This window comes from Pteronotus mesoamericanus, unplaced genomic scaffold, assembly GCF_021234165.1.
Source record: "Pteronotus mesoamericanus isolate MK-2021 breed Mesoamerican mustached bat unplaced genomic scaffold, CSHL_Meso_final scaffold_167, whole genome shotgun sequence".
Classification (NCBI taxonomy): Eukaryota; Metazoa; Chordata; class Mammalia; order Chiroptera; family Mormoopidae; genus Pteronotus; species Pteronotus mesoamericanus.
Genome location: NW_026555308.1, coordinates 23893145 through 23918863, shown reverse-complemented (window position 1 = coordinate 23918863; position 25719 = coordinate 23893145). Strand labels below are relative to the sequence as shown.

The following is a 25719-nucleotide window of genomic DNA, read 5'->3' as shown; positions in this document are numbered from 1 at the left end:
AAGGGGACATTCCCAGAGCCTTATGGCATTTGGGCCCAGTCCCCATGGGTCAGGACATGGGGAAGGCTATGGGGAGAAGCACTTCTGTGAGGTCAAAGGGTATTAGCCACGAGATCCCCCTTTATAGGTTATGAGTTTTGCTGCGCCAGCGCTGGGTGCTGGAATCCAGATGACCTGGAAGTTCATGTTTCATAACTTCACTTGTGTGTTTATGTTCAAGACTTTCTGGAGCCTGGGGTCAGGGTAGGATCCCTCTTGCCTGACTCTGTTCCCAGCACCTGCCAAGCAGCCCTCTCTGCACAGTTCTCTCTCCCTCCCTCCCTCCCTCTGTGTCTGGATTCTGATAGCTACTCTCTCAGGCCTGCAGGTGGAAGAGCAGACTCGTTGAACCAACCTTGGGCCAACACACTGCCTCTTTTTGGGTTCCTGCACCCTGCCCACCCCTTCATTTCTAACTGTCCCTCTCCTAGGCTCTCTTCTAGTTGACTTTGTTGAGAGAGCCATGTATCCAGTCAGGACGCACTCTGCCTCCTGACTGGAGAAAGGCCAGGTGGAGTGTGAATTTGCTGTTGGCAAAAGTGTGGTGGATACAAGGGAGTTGTGCTCAGTGGTTCTTTGTTCTATTTATTGCAGGAAACCTTGCTACAGGAGAGGAGGGCCACAGCACAGCCTGGGAAATGTGGGCAAGAAGAAAATGGGTTTATGATCAACCAAAAAAAAATATATCTTATATTTTTTCACTCTTGGACTTTAGGTACACTGAATAAAGTAAATCCTACTACTACTACTATAATAAACAACCTCCAATGCCTGTAGTTTAACACAGTAGAAGGTCGTTCCTGAATCGTATAACATTTCATTGTGAATGTTCCTGGTCCAGGGCTTCTTGGGCATCTCGCCTTTAATTGGGAACTGAGGGACACAGGCTCCTTCTGTTGTGTAGCTTCACCTCCTCTAATTCCTAGGGTCCTTTCCATCCCTCTGGCAAAGGGGGAGACAGAGTGGAAGATTGCATGGAGGGGTTACATCATTTCCTCTGGGGGTAATGTATATACATCACTTCCTCTCACACCAAAGTGTCCAGAAATCACTTGTCTGACCCTCACCCATCTGTAAGACAGGCCAGGAAATATATTTATATGCAGGCCAGGATCGCGGTGAAGCAAGTGAGGCACTCACCAAAGACTGAAGACATAGGGGAAGGCAAGAAAGTCGGTATATTTTAAAGTTATTATTGATTTCATTAAAGCCCTGTAGGAAGCCTGGCCAGGGTAGCTCATTTGGTTGGAGTGTCATTCCATGAACTGAAAGATCACGAGTTTGGTCCCCACCAGTCAGGGCATGTGTGATGTATCTTTCTTGCATTGATGTTTCTCTCCCTCTCTCTCTTCCTCCCTTCCCCTCTCTCTCAAGTCAATAAGCATGTCCTCGGGTGAGGATTAAAAAAAAAGCCAGATAGATAAAATTATAACAAGTTTTTGGTATAAATTAAATATTTAAACTTAAAATAGCATTGTGAGTTTTAATAGATCTGCTTTTCAATTTTTCAATATTTTTCAACATTTAAGTGTTCTCTTAAAATTGACAATTAAAAATACATAAAAACATGAACATAGGGGACCACACTTTGTGTGTCTTGTAGGCAAAGGATCTAGGTCCTGAGGAACACGTAACAGTTTTTGCCAATTCCTCACACTTTATTGCTCATCCTTTATTTATTTCATTTTTATCTTTCTTCTTTAATAATGAATGCCTTTAAGACAGGACATTTGTCTTTGCATACAGCTTTCATTGTGTCCCAAGGTTTTGGTATGATGTGTTTTCCTTCCTGTTCCTTTCTATGTGGTTTTTATTTTCTTTTTAATTTCTTTTTGATCCAAGAGATATTTGGTTTGGTTTCTTTATTTCCAAGTACATGTAGTTAAGATTTATTGGTCCCATTAATAAAAGAAAAACAGCCTTATTAAGGCATAATCCAGATATCATACAATCCACTCATTTAATGTATATAATTCAGTGATTGATATGAATGTGGTAAAAGCTAAAGGTTGAAGTTCAAGGTTGACCAGTTATCTCTGAATAGGACAACCCTCCTGACTCCCTGGACTCTCCAGCTGACACAATTCAGTTGCCTTCATCTGGTGCCTCCAGAGATGAGGCCTTGGTAAACTTTCATGCAATACAGTGTTATTCACTATAGTCACCATGCTGTACATTACATCCCCAGGACTGACTTACTTCATAAGTGGAAGTTTGTACCTTTCAACCTCCTTTATTTATGTCACCCATGTCCCAGCCCCCATCTCTGATAACCTGTATCAACGAGCTCATTTTGCCCCCATATTCCACATATAGGTGAGATCTCATGGTAATTGCTTTCCTCTGTCTGACTTATTTTACTTAGCATAATGCCCTCAAAATCCATCTGCATTGTTATAAGATTGCTCTCTTTTAAAAAAATTTTTTAAATTATTTTATTTGTTTATTTTTATAGAGAGAGGAAGGGAGGGAGAAGGAGAGAAACATCAACATGTGGTTGCCTCTAGAGTGCCCCATATTGGGGACCTGGCCCACGACCCAGGCATGTGCCCCAACTGGGAATCAAACCAGTGATCCCTTGGTTCACAAGCCAGCACTCAATCCACAAAAGCCACACCAGCCAGGACAGGCTGTGCTCTTTTCAGTGGCCAAGTAATACCCCATTGTCTATACATACCACATTTTCTTTATCCATTAATCCATCAATGGATACTTAGGTTGCTTCTGTGTCTTGGCTATTGTAAATAATGCTGCAATGGACATGGGGGTCTAGATATCTTTTCAAATTAGTGTTTTCCTTTCCTTTGGATAAAATCTCAGAAGTGAAATCGCTGTATCATATCAGTTAATCTCTTGTTTGACTAAAGTTTGACTTTTGTAATTTTTTTTTTAGAAAACCAACTATATAGTTCCTGAGTAATTACATATTTGAAATACTTGTTGCCTTTGTAGTTGAGTGTGAAATTCTTGGGTTTTTTAGTTTGCAGGCTTTGCAAGTATTGTTCTACTGTCTTCTAGTGTTGACTATTGCTGTTTATTAATCTAAGTCAATCTAAATTTTTTCTCTTATAATTGACTTAAGCCTTTTTTGCCTAAATGCTTATAAGATTCTTTCTTTATCCTTCAAAGCCAGTGATTTTACAAGTGATGTCCTGATGCTGGCTGTTTTGTGTCAGATTTTCTGGTATGTGCACAATAACACAGACTTCAAGCAGGTAGAAGAAAAATGGTCTAAAGAACAAGTTGAAAAATCTACAATTTTGTGAATTATGACATGAATTCAGCTGTGAATTACAGACATAAACAAATAACACCCTAGAGCTTAAAAATTATATTTCTTACATAAAGATAAGTCTCAAAGTAGGCAGCCCAAGGTTGGCACAGCAGATAGACCTATGACACTTGATATTTGCTTCTCAGAGAACATGGACTCACCAAGGAGCACACCAAAATCCTCTTTAATATCCATTAGGACCTTGGAATAAACCCATCACATATATCTCAAGTTTAAAAAATATAGAAAAATTTTTACACATTGAAAAATTACTGGAAAAGTGTGTGTGTGCGTGTGCGTACACACACGCACACGCACACACACATACATATATTCAGGCTTTCCACTAGGGTGGCTCTGTTAAAGTAAAATGGAACCATCTCTTAGACCTTTGCGAGCCTTGTTGATACTCTACACAGAAACTCCAGCACATAAATTGCCAATCCTCATACTTGCTGATGAAGTAGATGTTACTGGCTCTGTCCTTACCCTCATACCCTCAAGCACTGCTTCTCCACCTGGGAACTAAACCTCTCAAGATGTACTGGACCACTGCCAGGCTGCCATCCCTGTCACTGCCCACATCCAATTCCGGCTGGTTGGTTTTGCGGTCTGTGCATTGGAAGGAGATCAGAGAAAGGAAACAGTGGGTGAAGGAAAGGGCCTGGAGGCTTAATCATCACACCAGCTTCTCCCGCCACAAAGCCCAAAGACCTGCGGAAAGGCTCAGGAGGGGCAGATGAAGGAGAGGAGGAAGTCCACCTCATTGCGGATGATGAGCCGCCCCGGGTGGATGCTGTCGGGCAGGGCCAGGCTGGAGGTCATTTCCCAGGCATCCACAAAGGCCACTCGGAGGTCAGCGAAGGCAGCTCGGAGGAGCCGGTTCATCTGCAGTGTGAACCAGTCACTGCCATACACGGACTTGTAGCCGGTGTTGGCCAGTTTGATGACCACAAGAGTGCGGGGCTCCCGGGCCAGCAGCGCAGCCACGGCTGCCCGGATGCCTGCCAGTCGTCGCACAAAGACGGATGGAGGGAAGGTGGTGAAGTGGGCGCCCAGACCCAGCACCACGACAGTGTGGGGGCCCCCGGCCAGGCCCCCCAGCTCCCGAACCACGGAGTGCAGGGCGGCCACTGGGGTGCGGAGGGAGCGCAGGGGCCAGCTGTGGGCCCGCCAGTGCAGCACTATGTTCCGAGTGGTCTCCACTGCCATCAGGGGCCCTGTCTGATACGTGGCGTGCAGATTCATGGGTTTCAGGGCTGGGGGAGGAGGAGACAAGAGGCTTAGGGGTTAATATAGGGACGTATGGTATTAACCTATATAATCGTTTAAAAATCCAAAAGATCCTCAATAACCTGATTTTACTCTCCTAATCTATAACATTGCTAGCGACCTCCTAGTTACCAAGTCTGAGGACCTGTCCTCCACCTCCCTGGTTCCTTGTGGCATTTTGTCTCATTGATCTTCCTTTCTTAGCAGTGGGTCGTCACTCCCTACAGCCTCCTCTCAGACCTGGTACTCCAACTCAGATTCATTCACTGGATCCCTTCAGTCACCCCTGAATGAAGATTTACTCCAGGCTAAGATTCAGGATTGTCCAGTTTTTGTCCTTTCACAATGGTGCCCAGCCTAGGGGGCCAGAGGCCCCTGAAATATAGTCTTTCTGCTTGGTCTCATGCCCTGACAGAGAACTAGACACATCTGCAGGAAAAGGCCCTTCATTTCTTTTCACAAAGTCCCTGTGTGCTTGCTCCACGGTGTGCTTCATGACTGTGTGGGCACAGAGGGGTACCTTTCGCTATTCCACAGAAAGGTGCCACATCAGCTAGCAGAGTCTCTGGTATTCCCAACCTTCTGTCCTGAGCTTCCATCCACCTTTAAAAACATCTCTTGCCTAGAAAACTCACCCACTCCACCTGGCCATGAGCAGAATTGTCCCAAAGGGACTGGAGCTCCCTTTTTTCCCAAAGAGGGGGGCTGCACCCAAACTAACCCTCCTGGGAGTCTGGGAGCTTTGACCCCTCAAGCAGAAGAATAGACAATGTCCCACAGACCTCAAGGTCTACAGGTGGGGGCAGCTGGTGCTTTCCAACTTGTGTGAACAAATGGCAGCCTACATGTATTTTGTGCTAAGCCCAACAAGGCTGCTCTTCTGTTTGTAGGTAAGAAGGGAGACCTATGATGGGGGTGGGGCAGGTGTCTCCTCCATGAGAGCATAGACCCTCCCTGTGTGCCCTGCACACCTCTCTCTATAGGATGATAGGGGGACAGGTCAAGGACAGGGCTGGGAGCTGATGCTCTTTCTTTCCTTAGCTCTCATGTTACCCCTTTCTCCAGTAAGTCACACTCCTTAATCCATGTTATGCTATATTGTGGAACTGGTGCTTGCAAGGCAGAGATCGTGTGACACTCTCACCTCCTTGAATTTCTATCTTCAAAACAATAAATACCAAAACTTTGAAGCTCAGACATCTCAATTCACTTCCAATCCCATGTCTTCAAATGCCTCATCTACATGTGCCCCAGAATCTCCTTCTCCCGCCACCTCTTTAACCCAATATGAAAAAGGTATAAAATAAATATGCCACCTTCTCTCACTTCTGCCCCTTGCTCCCACATTCAATAAGTACCCCAGTGACTTTTATTCTGAGTTCACTTTATGGTCATCCGTCGTAATCTGGTTATCTCCCTTTATTCCTGAATCAGTCAAGAAGACTGTCAATTTCCTTAGCATGATACTTCCTTTACTGCTGGCACTCCATTTCTACACCAGTTTAGTCTCTTATCACCGCATATGTTGACCAGACAATTGTCTTATAACTGGTCTCTGGTCTTTCTTTTTCAATCCAATCTATCTAACAAACCAAAAACTCTGCTTAAAAACATTTAGTGTCTCCCAAATATCACAAGACAAAACCCTTAGTTTCTCTACAATTATTTTCTTAAATTACAACTCTATTCCTCCAGCATCCCCCGAGCAAATAATTAGTTCCAACCAAGGTTATCTACTCATGGTTCATCAAACCTACCTATTCTCCTGTTAGAGCCTCTGGTTGTCTACTTAATTGTTGAGATTATGCACAATCTGGGCACTGTGTCCCATCCCTTCCTGCGCCCCAAACCCAGGTGTCCTGTCCTTCCATATCACTCCACATCAAGGTAGATGTTTTGTTTTCTGCCTCCTCAAAGTCCTGGTTCTGCTCTTTTTCTCTTAGGAGTCTCCCCCTCTCCTCTCACGGCCACTCACAGGGCACGGTGTCACGTAGATACTCCCACCACTGGCGAAGTGTGGAGTCCCCCATCATGTGGATGACATGACCAGCCAGGCAGTCCAGGATGCTGTCAACAGTGGAGAAGGAGTGGCCAGAGCAGGACAGTGAGTGCCACACTCCTTGGTGGTAGAAGCCAGAAGGCCTAGGGCCTGGGATCCCAGGACGGCAGAGTTGTTTAGGGGGCAGCACTGTAAGCAATTGTTTGCAAGCAAAACAATCAGTGGATATGGAAGAAACTAAAGCTACAGGTGTGGAATAAGTGCTGCCTTTTCCGTAGGCCACAGTGTCACTTACCCAGACTCCTGTTGTTCTCCTTGGCCACCAGGATTGGAGAAATACCCTGAGGGAGGACCTTGTCTGTCACATTCCTGAAGAGAAATTGGCAAGAAGGGAGCCCTTAATGGAAATGAGTGATAGGAAGAAATTCTAGGCTAAGGTGAAGTAGAAGTTGTTGGAGGAAAGGAAGGTCTCAAAGTCAAGGGCATCTGTCTGGTGTCAGGACTCCTGGGAGATAGTGGGGGCTTGAGGAATAAAGAGTGCTTGGAAATTAAAGTTCAGGAATCCAGATCCTTTGAATTTCCTAGCCTCATGGATTTCATCAGTGTGGAAAGCAGACGTGTTTTAAAATGTACCCAGGATTTTGATTTTATTTAGATATGGCGAAGTCACTAGATCAGGAGATGATTGCCATTGAAAAGATAGTGTGTTACTCTATCTTTAAAGTCTTTCAGTAAAGTCCTAGGGGTGGGGGCATGGTGCACCATGCAAGACCGTATGGGGGAAGCTCCAGGGTTGGCCAAGGGACATAAGAAGCAGAGGAAAATAGGGGCAAAAGCCTTAACTGCAGTTTTTGCAGACCTTTCTGCAAAAAAGGGTGAGGAATGGGTGAGGAAGGGTAAGCAGCTGAGTGAGTTTAGGATTGGATAGTTTGAATAATGTCAGTGGGCTCTGGGCTACAGAGATAGTCTCTAGTTGTCTGGCACTTGGCCCTGGGGTGATTTCAGGCAGGGAGATAGTGTTTGGCTGTAAGAGCCTGATAAATGGAGGGAGTGGTGGTATAGACTGGGGAGTGGGTGGGTTGCATATCAAAGGTGTGCTCCAGGCAAGTGGTTTGGTATCTCTAGAAGTTGCCTAACGCTGGGAGGGGCAGGCCCACAAGGCCCCGAGATGTCAAAGCATCACAAAATATAGAACATTAAAAACATGCTTTGCTCCAGCTAGTGTGGCTTACTTGGTTGGGCATCATCCCACACATGGAAAGGTTGCCAGTTTGATTCCTGGTCTGGGCACATGCCTAGGTTGCAGCTTTGGTCCCAGGTTCAGGCATGTACCAAAGGCAACTGATAGATGTCTTTCCCTCACATTGATGTTTCTCTCCCTCTCTTTCTCCCCCCCTTCCCCTCTCTATAAAAACAAAAACAAAACAAAACAAACAAACAAACCATGACTCACACAAGAAGGTGATTGGATCCTTTTGCAAGAAGTCTTAACTTTCCTGTTGGTCTTACTGAGCTCACTCCAGTTAGACTCTTACTCTCAGAAATGGCAAAATCCAATGTTGGTTCCCAGCCCTTGTCATTCCTGACCATTGGTCAGCCCAGCAGTAGCCCTCTCCTCCCTGAAGCATGTTCTCTCCTTGGTTGCCAGGACACCTCCCTCTCCTGGTAGGGGCTTTTGCTAGCCCCCTTCTCCCTGGTCTTCTTATATTGGAGCATCTGGGCATAGTCCTTGCTCCTCTATTTGGATCACACTCCCTCCCTTGGTGGTCTCACTCAGCCTCCTGACTTTAACTTCCCAAATTAGATCTCCAGCCCAGATTTCTCTGCTGAATTACAGATTTGTGTATCTGACCATCTGCTCAATGTCTCCACTTGATATCTGGTACATGTGACCAAATTCATGATCTGCACCCAACCCTGCCACATCCAGGGCTTTCCCCACTTCAGCTGATGGCAATGCTGTCCTTCCAGGTGAGCAGGCCCCAAACCCTATGGCCGTCTATGAGTTCTCACTTTTTGGCACATTCCACATTGTGTCTCTCAGGAAATTCTATGGGTGCTGACCTCAGAATATATCTAGGAATGAATCACTTTAGACACCTCTACCGCTGCAACCGGAGGTCAAAGCCTTCTACCTTTTCTTTTCCCAATGATCCCTTTTGTCTTACAGCAAAACCCAACTCATTTACAGAGCCTTTCCTATTTATGCCACATCCTTCCCTTAACCTTACTGGTCTCTTCACCCACCACCTCCCTACTCTTTCTCTCATCTAGCTATGTGGCTTCCTTGCTGTTCCTCAGACACACCAGGCACACCACTGCACTCCCTCTGCACAGAACCCTCTTCTCCCAGGCACGGCCTTGGCCAACTCTCTCATCCCCTTGAAGTCTTTGCTGAGATGTCACCTTCTTAAAGAGGTCTACCCTGACCCCCTATTTAACACTGAAACCTGACCTGGACATACTCCTAATCCTTACCACCTCCCTATTTTAAATTTGATTAAGTTTTTAATTATAGTGATTTCTAAATTAACATCTTTCCTTGCAGGGGCCATCAGTAGGATGGAGAGTGCGCTAGCACACTTCTCTTTTGCCAGATGTCTGTGGTTCCCCGCTAAGCTTCAGCTAAATTGCCACCTGCCCTGACCAGCATAGATCAGATGGCGTGCCCTTTCTCCATTTCCTCAAACCACTCAGTGCATACAGTTAACCACTTATCACACTTCTTGTTTTAAAAACTCATGTATCTCATTAACTGAAAATGTAGAGAGGGCAGGGATTGCTGACTATTATGTACATAACGTATATGTTATACTATATATATTGATTTGAGCATATTATAGGTGCTCAGGAGGTGTGTGTAATTGGAGTGAGTAGATGAATGATACGGGCACAGGCTCAGGCAGAAGAATCACAGGGATGAGGATACAGGAGTTGGGCCAGTTACCCCTGAATGCTGGGTTTCTTACCACACCAGCAGGGCCTCCTCGTGTGGCGTGGTCACGTTCCAGTACCGTCCACTTGAATGCGCCACCAGTGAGTTGCAGGGCAGGGTGGGAGGTCGAGCGCAGAACCAGAGCTCCCCTGAATCTTCATCCCTGTAGTAACAGGTAAACTCTTCCACTCCAGTTAATAGGGGGTTAATATTGCAAGTAACAGTTTCTTCATATCCTGTGGGTCCCTGAAAATAGCCCATGAAATCGACAGTGGCCCATTGGTCTCTCCAGATTCTTCGCAGAACCCCAATGGCCTCACTGGAGTGGATCAGCCGAACTTGCACCTGGGCCTGACCAGCCCAGAGAAGGGGGAAGGACAGCAGGTATGTGCCATTCTCCAGATCCTGGACATCCCCAGGAACCCCTGCCTTCAAGTCGGGACCCAGCAGCTGTGCCCGAAACAGATCCCCACCACGGGTCTTGGGCCTGCCCCGATGGTCTCTGGCCACAAGGACGGCCTCCAGGTAGCCTCCCAGGGCATAGCTGAGCTGGGCAGGGCCCCTCAGGTGGTAGGTGGAGGTCTCAGGGCTGGTGGAGGCCAAAAGGTCCTCCTCATCTCCTGGGATCAGAGGCCGGTGTAGAAGATGGGTCAGGTCTGAGAGCTCATGGGGGACAGAGCCGGAGGATTTGCACGCAGGGCTGGGCCTTGGGGACAAAGGGGCAGCACTGTCAGGCCAGGAAACCCTGATGTACAAGATCTGTGGAGAGAAAAAGAGGAACCTGTCAATAAGACCTGCAAACACCACACACACCTGCAATCACCACCTCGTGTTTAAAACCGTTTGGCTGTGGGTTTTTCTAAATTCTGTGGAGAATAAATAGCCTTTCTGTTTCCCGGTCCCTGCTGGTTTCTGCCCACCACTTGCTCACCTCTGACACACATATTCCCACTGCCACCCGAGGGCATCCAGGCTGGGACCTGCCCCCCATTTCTAGCTTTCCCCACTCCTTACAATTTCATCTTTTCTCTTGGGACCCCCAAACCCAGAGTAAATCCACCTTCCCCTCCTATTTCCTCTTTCCACAACCCAGTCTACTAGACATCACCATCCTGGATTTAGAAGGAGGATTTCCTTTCCACATAGAAAGAGGAACAGCTGATGGACTGGACATGTAGTGTCCTGGGTTTTTCTTACACTAGAGGCACAAAGAAGAGTCATGTGCAGATCAAATGGGGTTTTGGGGAGGGAGTAGGCTGTGACTCCAGCTCTCTCCATCTCCCAACAGAAAGAGAAGTCTAAGGTAAGCACAACCTAAGTTGGCCTTGCCTCATAGGAAACACCCATATGGCTCAAAATCACAGTACAAATGCTTAGCAATTCCACCCAGGGCAGGAAGTTAATTCAGTTTGATGGCCCATCAGCATTTGATGGTCTCTAGAATTTATCTAGAATGCATCTGATTTATTCTCTGACTACACCTTAGCATCAAGGATCTTGACCCCCTTGCTCAGATTTTCCTTATATCATAGACATTAGGTTATATGTACACATTCCTGGTCATTTGATTTTCCCAGATCTCGCAAGAGCCAGGGCACTGGGGATGCCCAAGTGCCTTTCAACACATTTGCCCTGGACAAAATCAACATAAACAGGAAAAAATATTTGGGAAGTACCTCAGAAAAGAAGAACTGGTACAGAGGGGAAGGGGCAGGAGATATTTCCATCATGCCGATCATTGAGACCTATCCAAAAGGCACTTAATTAGCTCTTGGAATTTGAATTTTTCTGTGTCATGTCATGAGTTGCTGGTGTAGTTTGTGACTGAGAAGTGGGGTGGTCATGTACCAGAGACCCATGTACCATGGGGCCAAGAGACATATGCAATTGGGCAATGAAACATGATGTGGTGGAGAACCACAAGAGACCACCAATGACTCTGGGAGGGGCTTGGGATTAAGCCCTTCATCCACAGGACCTATTGAGCCTATTGGACCACCCCTTCCTCAAGCCAATAGTCAATCAGCTGGTCAATAGCTGTGATCGGTCAACAGCAAGGGATGTCCACCTCACTCAAGTTAGTGACAGGGAGGAGCCTGTTTACTTTTCTATCTCTTGGTTTCCTTTCCCAATGTCGAAGGGGAAGAGGAATGTGTGAGTAGAGCATGTCTCATTCCCAACTCAAATCAGCTGGAGCCTTAGCTGAATCTGGCAAGAGGAGATGGAGGGAGAAGGGAAGGACCAGAGGTGGAGAGCTTCAAATAGGGCATGAAGCTGAAGTTTCAAATGAACAGAACTGAGTCTTAGAAACAAATTGACTGATAAAATAACTGAAATTGATTTAAAGTTATGGAATTAGCCCTGGCCTGTTGAGAACCGTCCTGCCTGGTTTCAGGAACTGTAGCCTCGCTGACAGGCGAGAAGGATCCAAGGCTGGAGCTGAGCAAGGAGGCCTTGGGAAAATAGGCCACTGAGGAGACAAAACCTGTCCCCCTGGCAGAGGCGCAGCCCCTGCCTCCCTCACATCGCCCTGCTTGGCCCCAGAGGATGGCTGGTTAGTCAATGACAGGTAAGACCCCTTGATGGCAGGGGCAACCCAAGGCAGGCACAGCTGCATGGGGTCCATCAGGGAAGGACTTGGGGGACATGGAAAAGGGGCAAAAGACCCTGGCCCCTTGGCTTTGTCATGGCCGGAGTCCTCATTCTATCGGAAAGAAGTCTCCTCATCTCTTGGCTCATTTGCCCAGCCGCCTGACTGGGTCAGTGAAACAATACTAAGGGCAGGTACAGCCCTAAACTGGATCAGGTGATTCCTGGGCACAATTAGGCCTGGAAAAGGAATGCATTAAACCCTATGAAACTTACTTTTCTAAGAATACCCTGGAGTTAATGAGTACTGATGTTGGGGACCACTTTGTGAGGTATTGGGAACTGTAGCCCTGCAAAAGAATACATGGTATCCACTGAAGTTTGCTCTGCTTCACACTGCCCAGATAAGGAAAAACCAGGTGTTTTATTTCACAGAAAGGAGATAATTTCTGAGCCCTGGAAATTATGCATTAACGAGCTTCTGGAGCCAATTTGTCTGACTGACCTTGATTTATGACAAACCTCTGTATTTCTTCAATTTATTATCTATAGCCTTTTGATGTAGATTGACAGGTTTTGTACGCATGCTGTATACCCCTGCACATATTGTTCTTAATAAAAACCACTTCTAGGGAAGGGCTTAGGGCATTCTGCACTAGAGGGAATCGCCAAGCCCTTCTCCTGACAGGCAAATTGTGTCTGGTACAGTTTATTTCCCCATCTGTGGCGATCCAGAGCAGCTCTGTGGGACGGAGCCTCCCCCTCACTAGCTGGTCTGGGTCAGTTAGTTGGAATGTAGTCCCATACAAAATGTTGGAGGTTCAATTCCCAATCAGGACATACACCTAGGTTGCTTGTTTGATCCCTGGTCCAGGAGCATATGGGAGGCAACCAACCGATGTTTCTTTCTCAAATCAATGCCTGTCTGTCTGTTTCTCTGCCTTCCTCAATCTTTAAAATCAATAAACACAAATTTGTTTTAAATTTATGGAATTAGACCTAGCCGGATGGCTCAGTTGGTTGGAGCATTGTCCCTACACCAAAAGGTTGCAGGTTCAATTCCTGGTCAGGAGAAATACCTATGCTGTGGGTTCGATCTCCAGTTGGGATGGGGAGCAACTGACTGATATTTCTCCCTCTCTCCTCCTTCCTCTCTCTCTAAAATAAAAAAAAATATAGAAAACAAAAACAAACAAACAAACAAACATCATATCCTTGGGCAAAGATTAAAAAAAAGTTATAGAATTAGACTGAGATGTGATTAGGGAAGCCCAGGGAAAGGATAGCACTCAACAGACAGTTGATGGCAACAATCGGAACAATTAAAATTATTTTTTAAATTATATTTTATTGATTATGCTGTTACAGTTGTCCTGATTTTTCCACCTTTTCCTCCCCTCCATCCAACACCCCACACTCCCTCAGGCAATCCCCCACCGTTGTTCATGTCCATGGACCATGCCTATAAGTTCTTCGGCTACTTTATGTCCTATACTGTACTTTACATCCCCATGGCTATTCTGTAACTACCTACTTGCATTTCTTAATCCCCTCACCTCTTCACCCATTCTCTGCCAGTCCCCCGCCCATGTGTCAACCTTCCAGTAGCTAACTTCTTTTCTGCTTCCTGGACTTGCATGTCTATTTCCTTCACAAAATTAGGAAAGTTTTATTTCACTATTTTTTCAGGTAGATTTCCAATTTCTTGCTCTGTCTCTTCTCCTTCCATCACTCCTATGGGGAAAATGTTGGACCTTTTGGAGTGTCCCAGAGGCTGTTTATACTATCCTCATTTTTTTTTGGATTCTTTTTTCTTCTTCTTCTGATTGGTTGTTTTTTCCTTCTGGATGTTCCAAATCATTGAATTAATTGTCAGCTTCATCCACTCTACTGTTGTTTCCCCGTAAATTGTTCTTTATTTCAATTAGTGGATCCTTCATTTCTGACTGGGTCTTTTTTATGCTGCTGAGGTCCTTACTAGGTTCCTTGAGCATCCATATAACCAGAGTTTTGAACTCTGCATCTAATAGATTGCTTATCTCCATTTCATTCAGCTCTTTTTCTGGAATTTTGTCCTGTTTTATCACTTGGATGTTTCTTTGTCTTCTCATTTTGGCAGCCTCCCTGTGTTTGTTTCTATGTATTAGGTAGAGCTGCTTTGACTACATGTCTTCAAGGTGTGGCCTAATGTAGTATGTGTCCTGTAAGGTCCAGTGGCACAGCCTCCCCTATCAACCAAACAGGGCACTCTAGGTGCGCCATTCATGTGGGCTGAGTACACCCTCCTCTTGTAGTTGAGCTTTGATTGCTGTTGGCAGATCAATGGGAAGGATTTACCCAGGCCAGTCAGCTGCAGGGATTGGCTGTGATCACTGACCACCAGCCTCTGCTCTCTGTGGAGGATCAGCTAGCTGTGCAGGGCCAGGGTGGTGGTGCTCTAGAGTGGTCTGTAGTTGTCCACTTGGTTGGCTGACCCTGGAGTTTCCTGGGTGCTACCAGCCACCTTTAGCCCCTACCTGCGTTTTACCCAGGACCTCCCTTCCTGAGCTAGAAAGTGACATGAGAAGGCTGCTACTTGTGCTGGGCTCGGAGATTTCCAGGTGAAGCCAAGCTGTGAAGCTAAACTGGCTGCTGCTAGTGCCTGGCCTGGAGCTCACTGAGGCCAGCTGTGGCTTGTTTGATAGGATTTAGGAAGTTGTGAAGTGTGAGCCAAGGCCAGCCATTCATATGGAAAAGCAGCTTGGGTGGGCCCAAAAGTTGGGTGGGGCAGTGTCTCTGGGGATGTCCAAGATGGGTCAAACAGTGTTAGCCATGTTGATGGAGTCTCAAATAGGCACCAGCCTGCTGGCTCTGTGGCTCTGTGGGGGGAGGGCTCTGCAAAGGGACAATGGCCTCTTCTTGCCCTGATGGCAGACACTTGAGCCTCTCCCAGTTTGTCACGGGTGCCCTTCAAGCTGCCACACGGGCACTGGAGCTCAGAGGCAGTGAGTCTGCATAGGTGAGTCCGTGTGTGGGTTCCTAAAGAGGAACCGCTTGGGGCTCCAGAGGTTTCTTCCACCAACTCAATCCCTGCTGCTTTTGCAGCCAGAAGTTGTGGGGACTTACCTTCCTGGCACTGGAACCCTGGGCTGGGGGCCTGGTGAGGGGCTGGGACTCCTCGCTCCTGAGCTGTCCCTCCCAGATATTTATTCACCACACATGGGTGAGAGGCTAGCCCGTTTTGCGTCTGTGCCCCTCCTACCAGTCTGGGTGGATGTAGTTTCTTTAATGCTGTAGTTGTCAGCCTTCCATTCAACCTGATTCCTGACAGTTTTGAGTGATGCTTGTTCTGTATTTTAGTTGAAATTTTGATGTGGTTGGTTGAAGTGGCGAGTCATGTCTGCCTATGCCGCCACCTTGACCGGAAGCAGCAAGAAGACGTTTTAACTACAAATTCAACTTCCACAACAGATATAAAGCTATCCAGGTTGTATATTTCCTTTTGAGTCATCTTTTGTTTTTGTCTCTCAAGGAATTGTCAATTACATGAAAGTTGCAGAATTTATTGGATTAAATTTGCCTGTAGTATTTCATTATTATTTTAATACCTGTAGAATATGTATTGATGACACCTTTTGCATTCCTGATACTGATAATTTGTATCTTTACTCTTTTTTACAGATTAGTTTGATGGTTTGACTAGAAGCTAATGACTTTTATTGGTTGTCTCATAGAATCAACTTTCAGGTAATTCATTTTCTATATTATTTTTCTGTTCTCTATATTATGATTTCCGCTCTGATATTTATATTCCTTCTTCTGCTTACATAGAGTTTAATTTGCTCTTCTTTTTCTAGCTTCTTGAGGTGGAAACTGAGTTTGTTGATTGGAGTTCTTACTTCTGACAAAGATCCTTAATGCTATAAATTTTCCTCTGAGTATCCCACAAAATTTTATAGATCTGTTATTATTTTCCTTCCATGGAACATACTTTCTATTTTCCTTTCAAATTTTTCCTTTGACTCACTGGGCTATTAAGAAATGTGTTATTTAGTTTCCAAATATTTGGGGATTTTCTAGAAATTTTTCTGTTATTGATTTCTAATGTATTCCAGTAGTGATCAGAGAATACAACTTTGTATTATTTGAAATATGGGAGGGGGGCGGAAGAGAGAGAGAGATTGAGATTCATCTAGAAAGGAGCAAAATATTAGTGACCATAACCAGACTAGGCCTGGATTCCAACAGATATAAGACAGTAGACAAACTAAATTTTCTCTTAGTATGGCACTGCTGGTTGATGGGGAGGAAGTTAAGAGGTCCTGAGATACAACAGGATAGGGCTGCCCAATGGCTTATTGCTCTATAGTTATAGCAGGAAGTGTCATCTCTTGGGGTAATCTTTTCCTCTGTCAGGATTATGTCCCGAAGGTATAAACGCTATTCTGACATAGTATTTCTCTACTGAATTCCTGTCTCCTGTTCTCTGATGTGGACCTGAGTTGGACTAGAAAACAAGAAAGGAAGTTTTTGTCATTTGTCCAAATGGTTTGTCCTTTGTAAATGTATACATAGATTTATATAGTTAAGTTTTCTTTTGCTTGTTTTCCCTGTTTATTCCTGGTTAAGATTTTTTTTTTTTTAAAGAATTCAATCTTCTCAGCAGAACCAAGAGGAAAAGGAAACTTTCACATATGCACCAGGTAGGGAGGAGGAGCAGGGTATCCTTAGAGACAAGGTATGAGGTAATAGTGGCTTTCTCAGTTTTAAGAACTAAAAAGGATCCAGGTGAACTGAAACAAATATAACAACTTAGGGAAAGAGAAACCATAGACTTATGAACTTATATAGAATTTATGTTCTCTTTTTCCCTCCAACAAACTCTATTGGGCTAGTGTTTTAGATACACTTACAGCAACCTCTACCTGATACAATGTGCTTATGCTTTTTGTATGATATAGTTCTTCCATAACATTTCTGTTCTTGGATTAGAAACAGGAAAATAGAATGAAAAAGTGGAGAGCTTCCCTGAGCCTCCTTTGTCTGGATGAAAGTAACTGGTTTATGCTCTATGGCTAGAGAAAGACAAGTGGAAAGAGGTATACTTACCCAAAGTGCAATGACTGACCCCACAACCACAATCTTGTGCCACTTCAGCTGTCTGATGAATAGGTCTGCCGAAGCCTGGAGTTGTTTACTAGTCATCTGTATGTGACCAAGACCCTAGGTAAATAAAAGTGTAAAATCAGAAGGAGTGACATCATAAACATGGTGAAATAAGAGTTGGCCAGCCAGTCAAGATGGAGACATAGGAGGCATAGGTAAGCATGCTTTGCCTCCTCTCACAACTATAACAAAAATTATAAATAGACTACAAAATAAATATCACCCAGAACTGTCAGAAAATCAAGCTCTATGGAAGTCTGACAACCAAGGATTTAAAGAAGCCACATTCATCCAGACAGGTAGGAGGGGCAGAGGTCCGTGGACACATGTGGAGACATGGAGAGGAGTGGAGAGGCATGCGAACACAAAATGGGCAGCTCTACACCCACATGTAGTAGGTAAAAATCAGGAGGGATACCTTGAGAGAGAGGGACCCCAGCCCCAGACCAGACCACCCAGCCCAGGGTTCCAGTGCCAGGAAGCTAAGTCTTCATAACTTCTGGCTGTAAAAACCAGTGGGTGTTGGGTGGTGGAAAAAACTGCAGGTTTCTCAAGAGACTCCTCTTAAAGGGCCTGCAAAAGACTTAGGACTCACCCAGACCCACCCCCTCTGGGATTCAGCACCAGGGCAAGAGCTAGAAGGGTACCAGTGGCATATGGGCAGAAAGTGAAGTGACTGGCAACAGGGTGGGTGCCAGGAGACATCTTCTTCCAGGGAAAAACTCCAGAGGCCAGGCAGCAACAGCATCCCCTCTCTGAGCAGTCCCACACACAGAGCAACAGAACCATGACACAGGTTGCCCCGCCCTAGTGATTACCTAAGACTCTGCCCCATACAACTCACAGGTGCACTTTTCTACAATAGGCCATGTTGCTAAGACAGGGAGTCAATGCAGCTCTACCTAATACACCGAAACAAACACAGGGAGGCTGTCAAAATGAGGAGACAAAGAAATATGGTGAAAAACAAGTACCTGCAATCTAGATTACTCTATCCAGCAAAGCTATCACTCAGAATTGAAGGGCCAACAAAATGCTTCTCAGACAAGGTAAAACTAAAGGAGTTCATCATCACCAAGTCATTGTTATATGAAATGCTAAAGGGAATCCTATAAGAAAAAGAAGATGATAAAATCAATGAACATTAAAATAGCAATAAATTTACAACTACCAATAATTGAATCCAAATAACAAACTAAGCAAACAAGCCGAACAGGAACTGAATCATAGATATGGAGATTATTTGGAGGGTTATCAGTTGGGAGGGGGAAGAGGGAGAACGGGGAAGAGGTGCAAGGATTAAAAACCACAAATTGTAGGTACAAAATAGGCAGGAGGATGTTAAGAATAGTATAGGAAGTGGAGTAGCCAGGGAACTTATATACATGACCCATGGACATGAATTAAGGGGGTGGGGATTACTGGAGAGAATGGGGATACTGGCTGGATGGGGCCAAGGGGAAAAATTTGGACAACCGTAACAGAATAATCAAAATTTGTTTTTTTAGAAAAAGAATTGTCTACCATTTGCCTCATCAAAGAACACCAACTTTGACAATCATCGATGGATAAGAGGGCTTTTGTAGAAATTCAGGTCACTGGTGGAGACATTCCAGCACACCCTTGGAGCAATTATGATCTAGAAATTCTAGTCATGTACAAAAAAAACTTATGTGAGAATGTTCATAACAACCTTATAATATTCCCAGATTGGAACAAAAAAGAAAAAGCAAATATCCACCAATAGGAAGAATAGATAAGCAAGTTTTGGCATATTTATAAAATTGAATACTACTCAGTAATAAAATAAAACAACTGATAAATGCAACAACATTAAACACAAAAGATACATGTTACATTATTCTTTTCATAAGAAATTCTGGAAGTGACAGCTAATCTGTGATGACAGAAATCAGAATATCAATTGGCTCTGGTGAAAAGAGTTGACTGGAAGGGAGCATAAAAAACTTATAGGGTTTAGCCCTGGCTGGTGTGACTCAGTGGACTGAGCCCTTGCCTGCGAACCAAAGGGTCACTGGTTGGCACACATCCCTGAGTTGTGGGCGAGGTCCCCAGGTGGGGGCATGTGAGGGGCAACCAGTTGAAGTATCTTTCACACATTGACGTTCCTCTCCCTCCCTTCCCCTCTCTCTAAAAGTAAATAAATAAATTCTTTAAAAAAAATGTACTGGGTTCTGTAATGTCCTTTATCTTCCATTGGGTGATGATTATATGGGTATATACATTTGTCCAAATTAATTACTGTATTTTGCTGGGTGTAATGTGCACTTTTTTGCCCAAATTTTTGAGGAAAAAATAAGGATGTGTATTATACATGCGTAGTACTAATTCCATGTCAATATAAATGTTTTAAATTCTTTTATTTATGTTTATGCATTTAAAGTGTAAATCTAGAAAGCAATAATGATATCCATATGCAAAATAATACCCATGAATATGATAATCATTTTTGTTTCTAAATGTAAATAAATAAATAATTGAATTTTAAAATTAAAATGAAAGATTTTTTTTCCTGAGAACTTAGAGCAAAAAATGTGGGTGTGCATCATATATGGGAGCTCACTATATGCAGCAAAACATGGCATACACTGAAGATCTGTGAATTTGACTATATATAAATTATATCTCAATTAAAAGGAAGAGAAATAAAGATTAAAGAAAAATGTATATATTCAAACTCATAACTAAATTCTGGACAATATCAACATAGTGGATGTGGTGCATGGGGTATGATTAAGGGACATGAGAATATATTGTTCAGGAGTGAATATACAAATAATAAATATAAAACTAAAAATAGAATGTACAATGTTCAAGTCATCAGAAAAAATTGATGGAATTTATTCATTGGAAAGTAGGGAAGGAGAAAAAAATTACAATAAATGGGAAATTTGAACTAAGTTGGAAGAAACAAGTCCTACTTTATACACTATCATTGCAATAAAGGTAAATAGGTTAAATTCACCAATGAAAAGACAGCAGAGTGCAATCAAGAGCATATATTCTCAGTGGACATCTCACTTCCTTAGAAAACACTGAGAAGAAGGAACTGGGCTTATTACACTCCATCTCTCCCAAACTAAAAAGTATACTTTCATGGAGAAATTATCTTCCTCCTCCTTTGAGGCTGAACCCCAGAAAAGGGCATGATTAAGTGGGGCAGACAGGCATACTCATAGGTACTGCTTTGGTGGCTGGTGACATGTTTAAGTATAATAGATCTGAAGAAGGATCAGATAGCCCAGAAGCAAAGCCCAGGAGGGCCCAGAGGACTACTTATGTGGGGCACATGAGCTCTGGGGTTCTTTCAAGTTGACTAAAATAAGAGAGAGAGAGAGAGAGAGAGAGATTCCCTGGAAACCTGGCCTAGAGCTTGAGAAGGTGTTCCACTAACCAGCATGAGTCCTTGGAGTGGCAAAAAGCTAATGCCACTTGACTCAGTGACAACCTGGTTGGTAAGGATGGGGGACCATCAGGCTGAGGATAAACTGAAACTGCTCTTGATCTTCTGCATTAACTTCTAGCTGTTCTTTAATCCAGAGCAGCAAAGAGCCCTAGGCCAGGGGGCAATATAGCAAATGAGTGGTGTCACCAGTCTCATTGTAATTTTCCATGTTTTGTCTTCAACAGTGTCCGTACAAGGATTGAGTAATTATATGATACACACAAGTGTAATTAAAACTATGAAGCAGCATTAAAATGTGAAGCAACAACAGCAAGAATATAGAATATAGTAGTAATAGTAGTATTTGTGGTAGCAAACACAGGACACCTGAGCAAGTTTTTAGTTTCCACACACATGAGGATGGGAGGCAGAAATAAGTATAGGAAAAAGATTCCATCCCCCAACTGCTATTAGCACACTCCAGATACCATTTTATTTCCTTTCTTGAAACTCAAAGATCTTAGCCCCTCAATTCCACCTACCTAGTCATTGCCCTCACCTCCATCAAGCACCTAGAAATTCCATCCCTGCTTCCTTGTACCTATGATGTTGGACAGACTTCCTTAAAATCTAAAAGCCACCAACACTACTCTAATAAATTCAGTCATCCCACACTGTTATGCACCTGCTTCCTTTGAATGATTACCACATCATGTTTATTCAACATCTTAAACCAAAGGCAAGTAATAAGGGGATTTAACTTATGACAGCCGATGATCTCTTCTTGACTTCATAAAGCAACTGCTGTCTACTCTCTTATTTGTCTCCTTAATTTAGTTGGGAGCTTATATTCTCCTCAGCACTTACTTCTTGGGGCTGATGAAAGACCCAGGAATTCAGACCATCTTTCCTTAGAAATCCAGACATCCTACTACTCGGTATCCTTTTTACTGCAGGGACTAGGTTACAGGCTTCATATTCTCTCCAACACAACCTTAGGACCTACGCAGACATATTCAGCTACAGCAGACCAAGAAGAGGAATCAATCTATCTAATTATAAATGATGCCCAGGGCAGAGTCAAGTTGACATCATAACTCAAACTCCAAAGGGATGTCAACAAAGTCATCTTGGGAAAGTTTGTTCAGCTGAATGGATGGACAAATTACTACTGTGTGTAAACGTGAACTTACTTTTGGAATTTTGGTGGGAATCAGTGTATGTGGTTCCCTAACTAACAATGTATTCAGGGCCATCTAGATCAGGATTCCCCAACCCCTGGGCCATGGACCAGTACTGGCCTGTGGCCTGTTAGGTACTAGGCTGCACAGCAGGAGGTGAGCAGCAGGCGAGCAAGCAAAGCTTCATCTAGCTCCCCATCACTTGCTCTACTGCCTGAGCTCCATCCCCACTCCCCCCACACACCCCATAGAAAAATTGTCTTTCATTAAACCAGTCCCTGGTGCCAAAAACGTTGGGGACCACTGAATTCTAGATGATTGCCTTGCATCAGGCAGTGGTCCATAGAGGCAAAAAGGGAAGTGGGAACCATAGTGGCTGAGGCCTGCGCCACAACATAGTGTCCCTTCCTCTCTCCTTTGGCCCAGTTCATGAATGAAAATGCACATGCAAGGAAACTATGAATTGGGCTACAGAACCACAGGGTCAGCTATACCACAGGTATAGCACCATAATCCAAGACACCTTAGCCATCATCCCTGGCTCTGCCCAGTTGGACACTGGTTATTGTCCATGGGAATATGGACACCCAGTATCCTATCCTAGAGATACTCTATGTATCCTAGAAATAAGGGATCCATTTCACCCTCTCCCAACCATGAATCTACTCCCAGTTCTCCTCCAAGGTTGCCTGTGCTAATTGTCATCTGTGAACTCCCTTTCTCCATTATCTTTCTCAAGTTCTCAGCAGTATTTAAAATGTTAACCACTTTTCCCTCCTTGAAACCCTATCTAGTCCTGGTTTTTGTAACTACCTGAGTCTCCTGTCTTTGTGACCACTCAGATGCTGTCTCATACCCCCATCTGTGGACATTACCCAACGTTCTATTTGTTAAGCCCTGCACACATCACTTTCTCAAAATTGGGCACAGTATCTTCTGCCCTTCTTTGTATTCCACACAACATTAAGGACAGTAATTTGCCCAAATTGTGACTTTAATCCATACTGGTTGCTTGATAAATAGACTAAATGCCCTGTTTCCTAAACCTGAATCTGCCCATCTGTCCACTTCCCTTGCTCTTACTTTCTTTCTGAAACCTAAACCTTCTTACCTAGTTGCAAGATACCTCACAACACTTTGTTTTCTTTCTCTCAATCCTCTGTAAGGTCCCCAAGGTCTTTATTCTTCTCTTCATAGCAATTCACAGGATCCTGTCAATGCTTCAACTACTGCCAAAGTGCAGCATCTGCAAACACATGGATGATGTGGCCACTCAGGTACCCAGAATGAGGTCAAATATGCAGAAAGGGCAGTTGCAGTAAGAAAGAGAGAACCATACTTCTTAGCAGAATAAACTTAGAGGCAGAGAACACAAAAGCACAGAAGAAATGTGGGACTAAGTCTGTAGGCAAGAGAAACTTAATCACTGCAGAACAGTATGACCCAAGCCCTCAGACAAATAATAATGACTTCCTCTTCCCACATACCAGAAAGGTTTTTTTTTTCCTGATGTCTGTAGAACAAAGCAATGTCCTGGGGAGAAGGCCATATATATCTCCTTTCTAGAGAAAAACTAGACTGAAGTCCATACCTAAGCAGGTGAGAGAAATGTATATAGGGAATTATATATTGCATGTTTGCTTGAAGACTGAGTGCTTTTTTCCTGAGCTTGAATTGTCATTGTCTTCTATGTAGCATTGAGCATTAGGAGGAAACAGGGAGCTCAAGCTGGGAGTTGGGAGGATTCCAAATGGCAAGGCTGTAGAAATGAGTGAGAGGCTGGGAGAAAAGAGAAACTTTGAAACCCAGAGTTTTCACAGGAAAACATTATTTCTATTCTATTTCCAAAATGCATTATATAATTGTTTTGACTAGACAAGATAAAGGTTGATTTACGAAAAGGAAAACTCAGAAAGCAGAGAAGATAGTATATCAGTCAGGCTCTGGAAATCAATAAAATCTGGACCAGATTTTAACAGATAGAATTTACCATAAAGAAGTGTTAGCTGGGCCCTGGCTGGTGTGGCTCAGTGGATTGGGCGCTGGCCCGCAAACCAAAGGATCACCAGTTCGATTTCCAGTCAGGGCACATACCTGGGTTGCAGGCCAGGTCAGGCCACCAGTAGTGGGTGTGTAAGAGGCAACCACACATTGATGTCTCTCTCCCTCTCTTTCTCCCTCCCTTCCCCTCTGTTTGAAGAAGAAGAAGAAGAAGAAGAAGAAGAAGAAGAAGAAGAAGAAGAAGAAGAAGAAGAAGGAGTGTTAGATGGATACAGAAATTTGTTCATAGGTATCTGAAAAAGCAGAAAAGGAACACTAAGGTGTCATGTAGGTTGCAACTTTGGGAAGCCGCTACCACCTTTGGAGCAGAAGGAGCACAACGAAGATGTTAGAATGATGACAACTTAGAAGAGGAATCCAGGGAGATGAAACTCAGACCTCAGGGAGGGAAGCTGTTTAGCTGGTTCTGCAAGTGTTAGGAAAAACACCAACTGGATTCAGCTTCTGCTCCTGGAAGGAACAGATGCTGCCGGTGTGAAGGTTGCCGCCACTGATAGGAACAGGAGACAAACAGCAGTAGTGAGGAATACTGAGTCCCTTCTATTTCCTCCAGGCTTGCACTCCTCACTCTAGAATCCTCTATTGAAAGATCCTAATAGGGAACCAGCATATAGAACAGAAATGTTTGTAAAGTTCAGCTCCAGACTCACAAAGTAGAGCTTAGAAGGATAGTTTGGAGCTGAGAGGCAATAGCTTAATTACTGGCAAAGGTAGATAAACCAGTAATTAAACTCGTGCTTAGAAGTTGCTCTGTGGGAGCAAAAATTTAGCCTTAGGTTTTTCAGCAGCAGGGTCAATGCTAAGGACATAAAATATTTTCTTTCCCAGTAAAGTAAGACACAGCTTTGGAGAAGAACTTCCTATTAACTGCAGAAGACACAGGGAAGGGAGTACAGTTGTTTTGGGGAGAGCTTGAGATAACAAGGTTCCTGAGGAGAATGGGAGTTTGAGCACAGTCACAGTTGCAAGGACTAAGGAAGAAATGTGGGCTCAGGGGATTGCACGGGGAGGGTCCAGCTTGCTGGTTTCTTTCCAGGTCAGCAGGTTCCATCGCAGGCTATGGTCACTTTCAGCCAACTGTTCCCTGAATGTTCAGGCAAGGCTGACTGCTGAATACAAAATGAGTACTCACCAAGAACCACACCCAGGTAATTTCAGGCATCTACCTTATTTTGGGTTATACATCGAAAGGCTTGGGCTCCAGACCTGCTACTAGTCCAGGAAACAATTTTTAGCATGGTATATAAAGCCCTCAGGGATCTTCTTGTTCAATTCTGTTGTTTGGCCTCTTGCCTCACCCGATTCTGAACTCAGAAATATTGTGTGGTTTTGAGCATCCCTGTTTCTCAGCCTGGAATGCCTTTCTGACTCCCTCTGCCTAGCTAATCCACAATCTTCTCTCCAAACCCAACTCAGGTATCTCGCCTTTGTGGAGTTCTTCCCTGGATCCCAAAGGCTGGGTTACATGCCTGTCTTGTATATTCTCACAGTTCACTTCTATGATAGCACTTAGCATAAGAATCTATAATTGCCAGGTTCATAATCACATGCTCTGATTAATCCAAGTTTTTACTTTCAAGAAATAGATGCTAATTCTGGCTGATTAAAAAGTGAAATATATTAATAAAAGGATCTTGGGTAGCCCACATGCTGCTGGGAGACTGGAGCAGCAGGCCTGGATGTCAGACTTCCAGTAACTATACTTCATACCATGAGCACCACTGCTGCCCAACTGAGCAGTAGGAGAAATTCCTGTTATGGTTCACACTGTAACAAGGATGCGATTTGTGTGCTGGGACCCTGATCTTACAACCACTA

At 44.2% G+C, this 25719-nt stretch overlaps 1 protein-coding gene across 1 annotated transcript; it reads right to left on the bottom strand.

Moving 5' to 3' along the window:
- Nucleotides 1-4039: 4039 nt before the first annotated feature.
- On the bottom strand, nucleotides 4040-17292 carry LOC129083344 (NXPE family member 3-like). The gene is made up of 5 exons (XM_054589169.1): nucleotides 17197-17292; nucleotides 9554-10278; nucleotides 6880-6953; nucleotides 6561-6773; nucleotides 4040-4572 (listed from the first exon to the last, which is right to left on the bottom strand). The coding sequence occupies exons 1-5, from the start codon at nucleotides 17290-17292 to the stop codon at nucleotides 4040-4042; spliced, it is 1641 nt and encodes a 546-aa protein (XP_054445144.1).
- Nucleotides 17293-25719: the final 8427 nt, after the last annotated feature.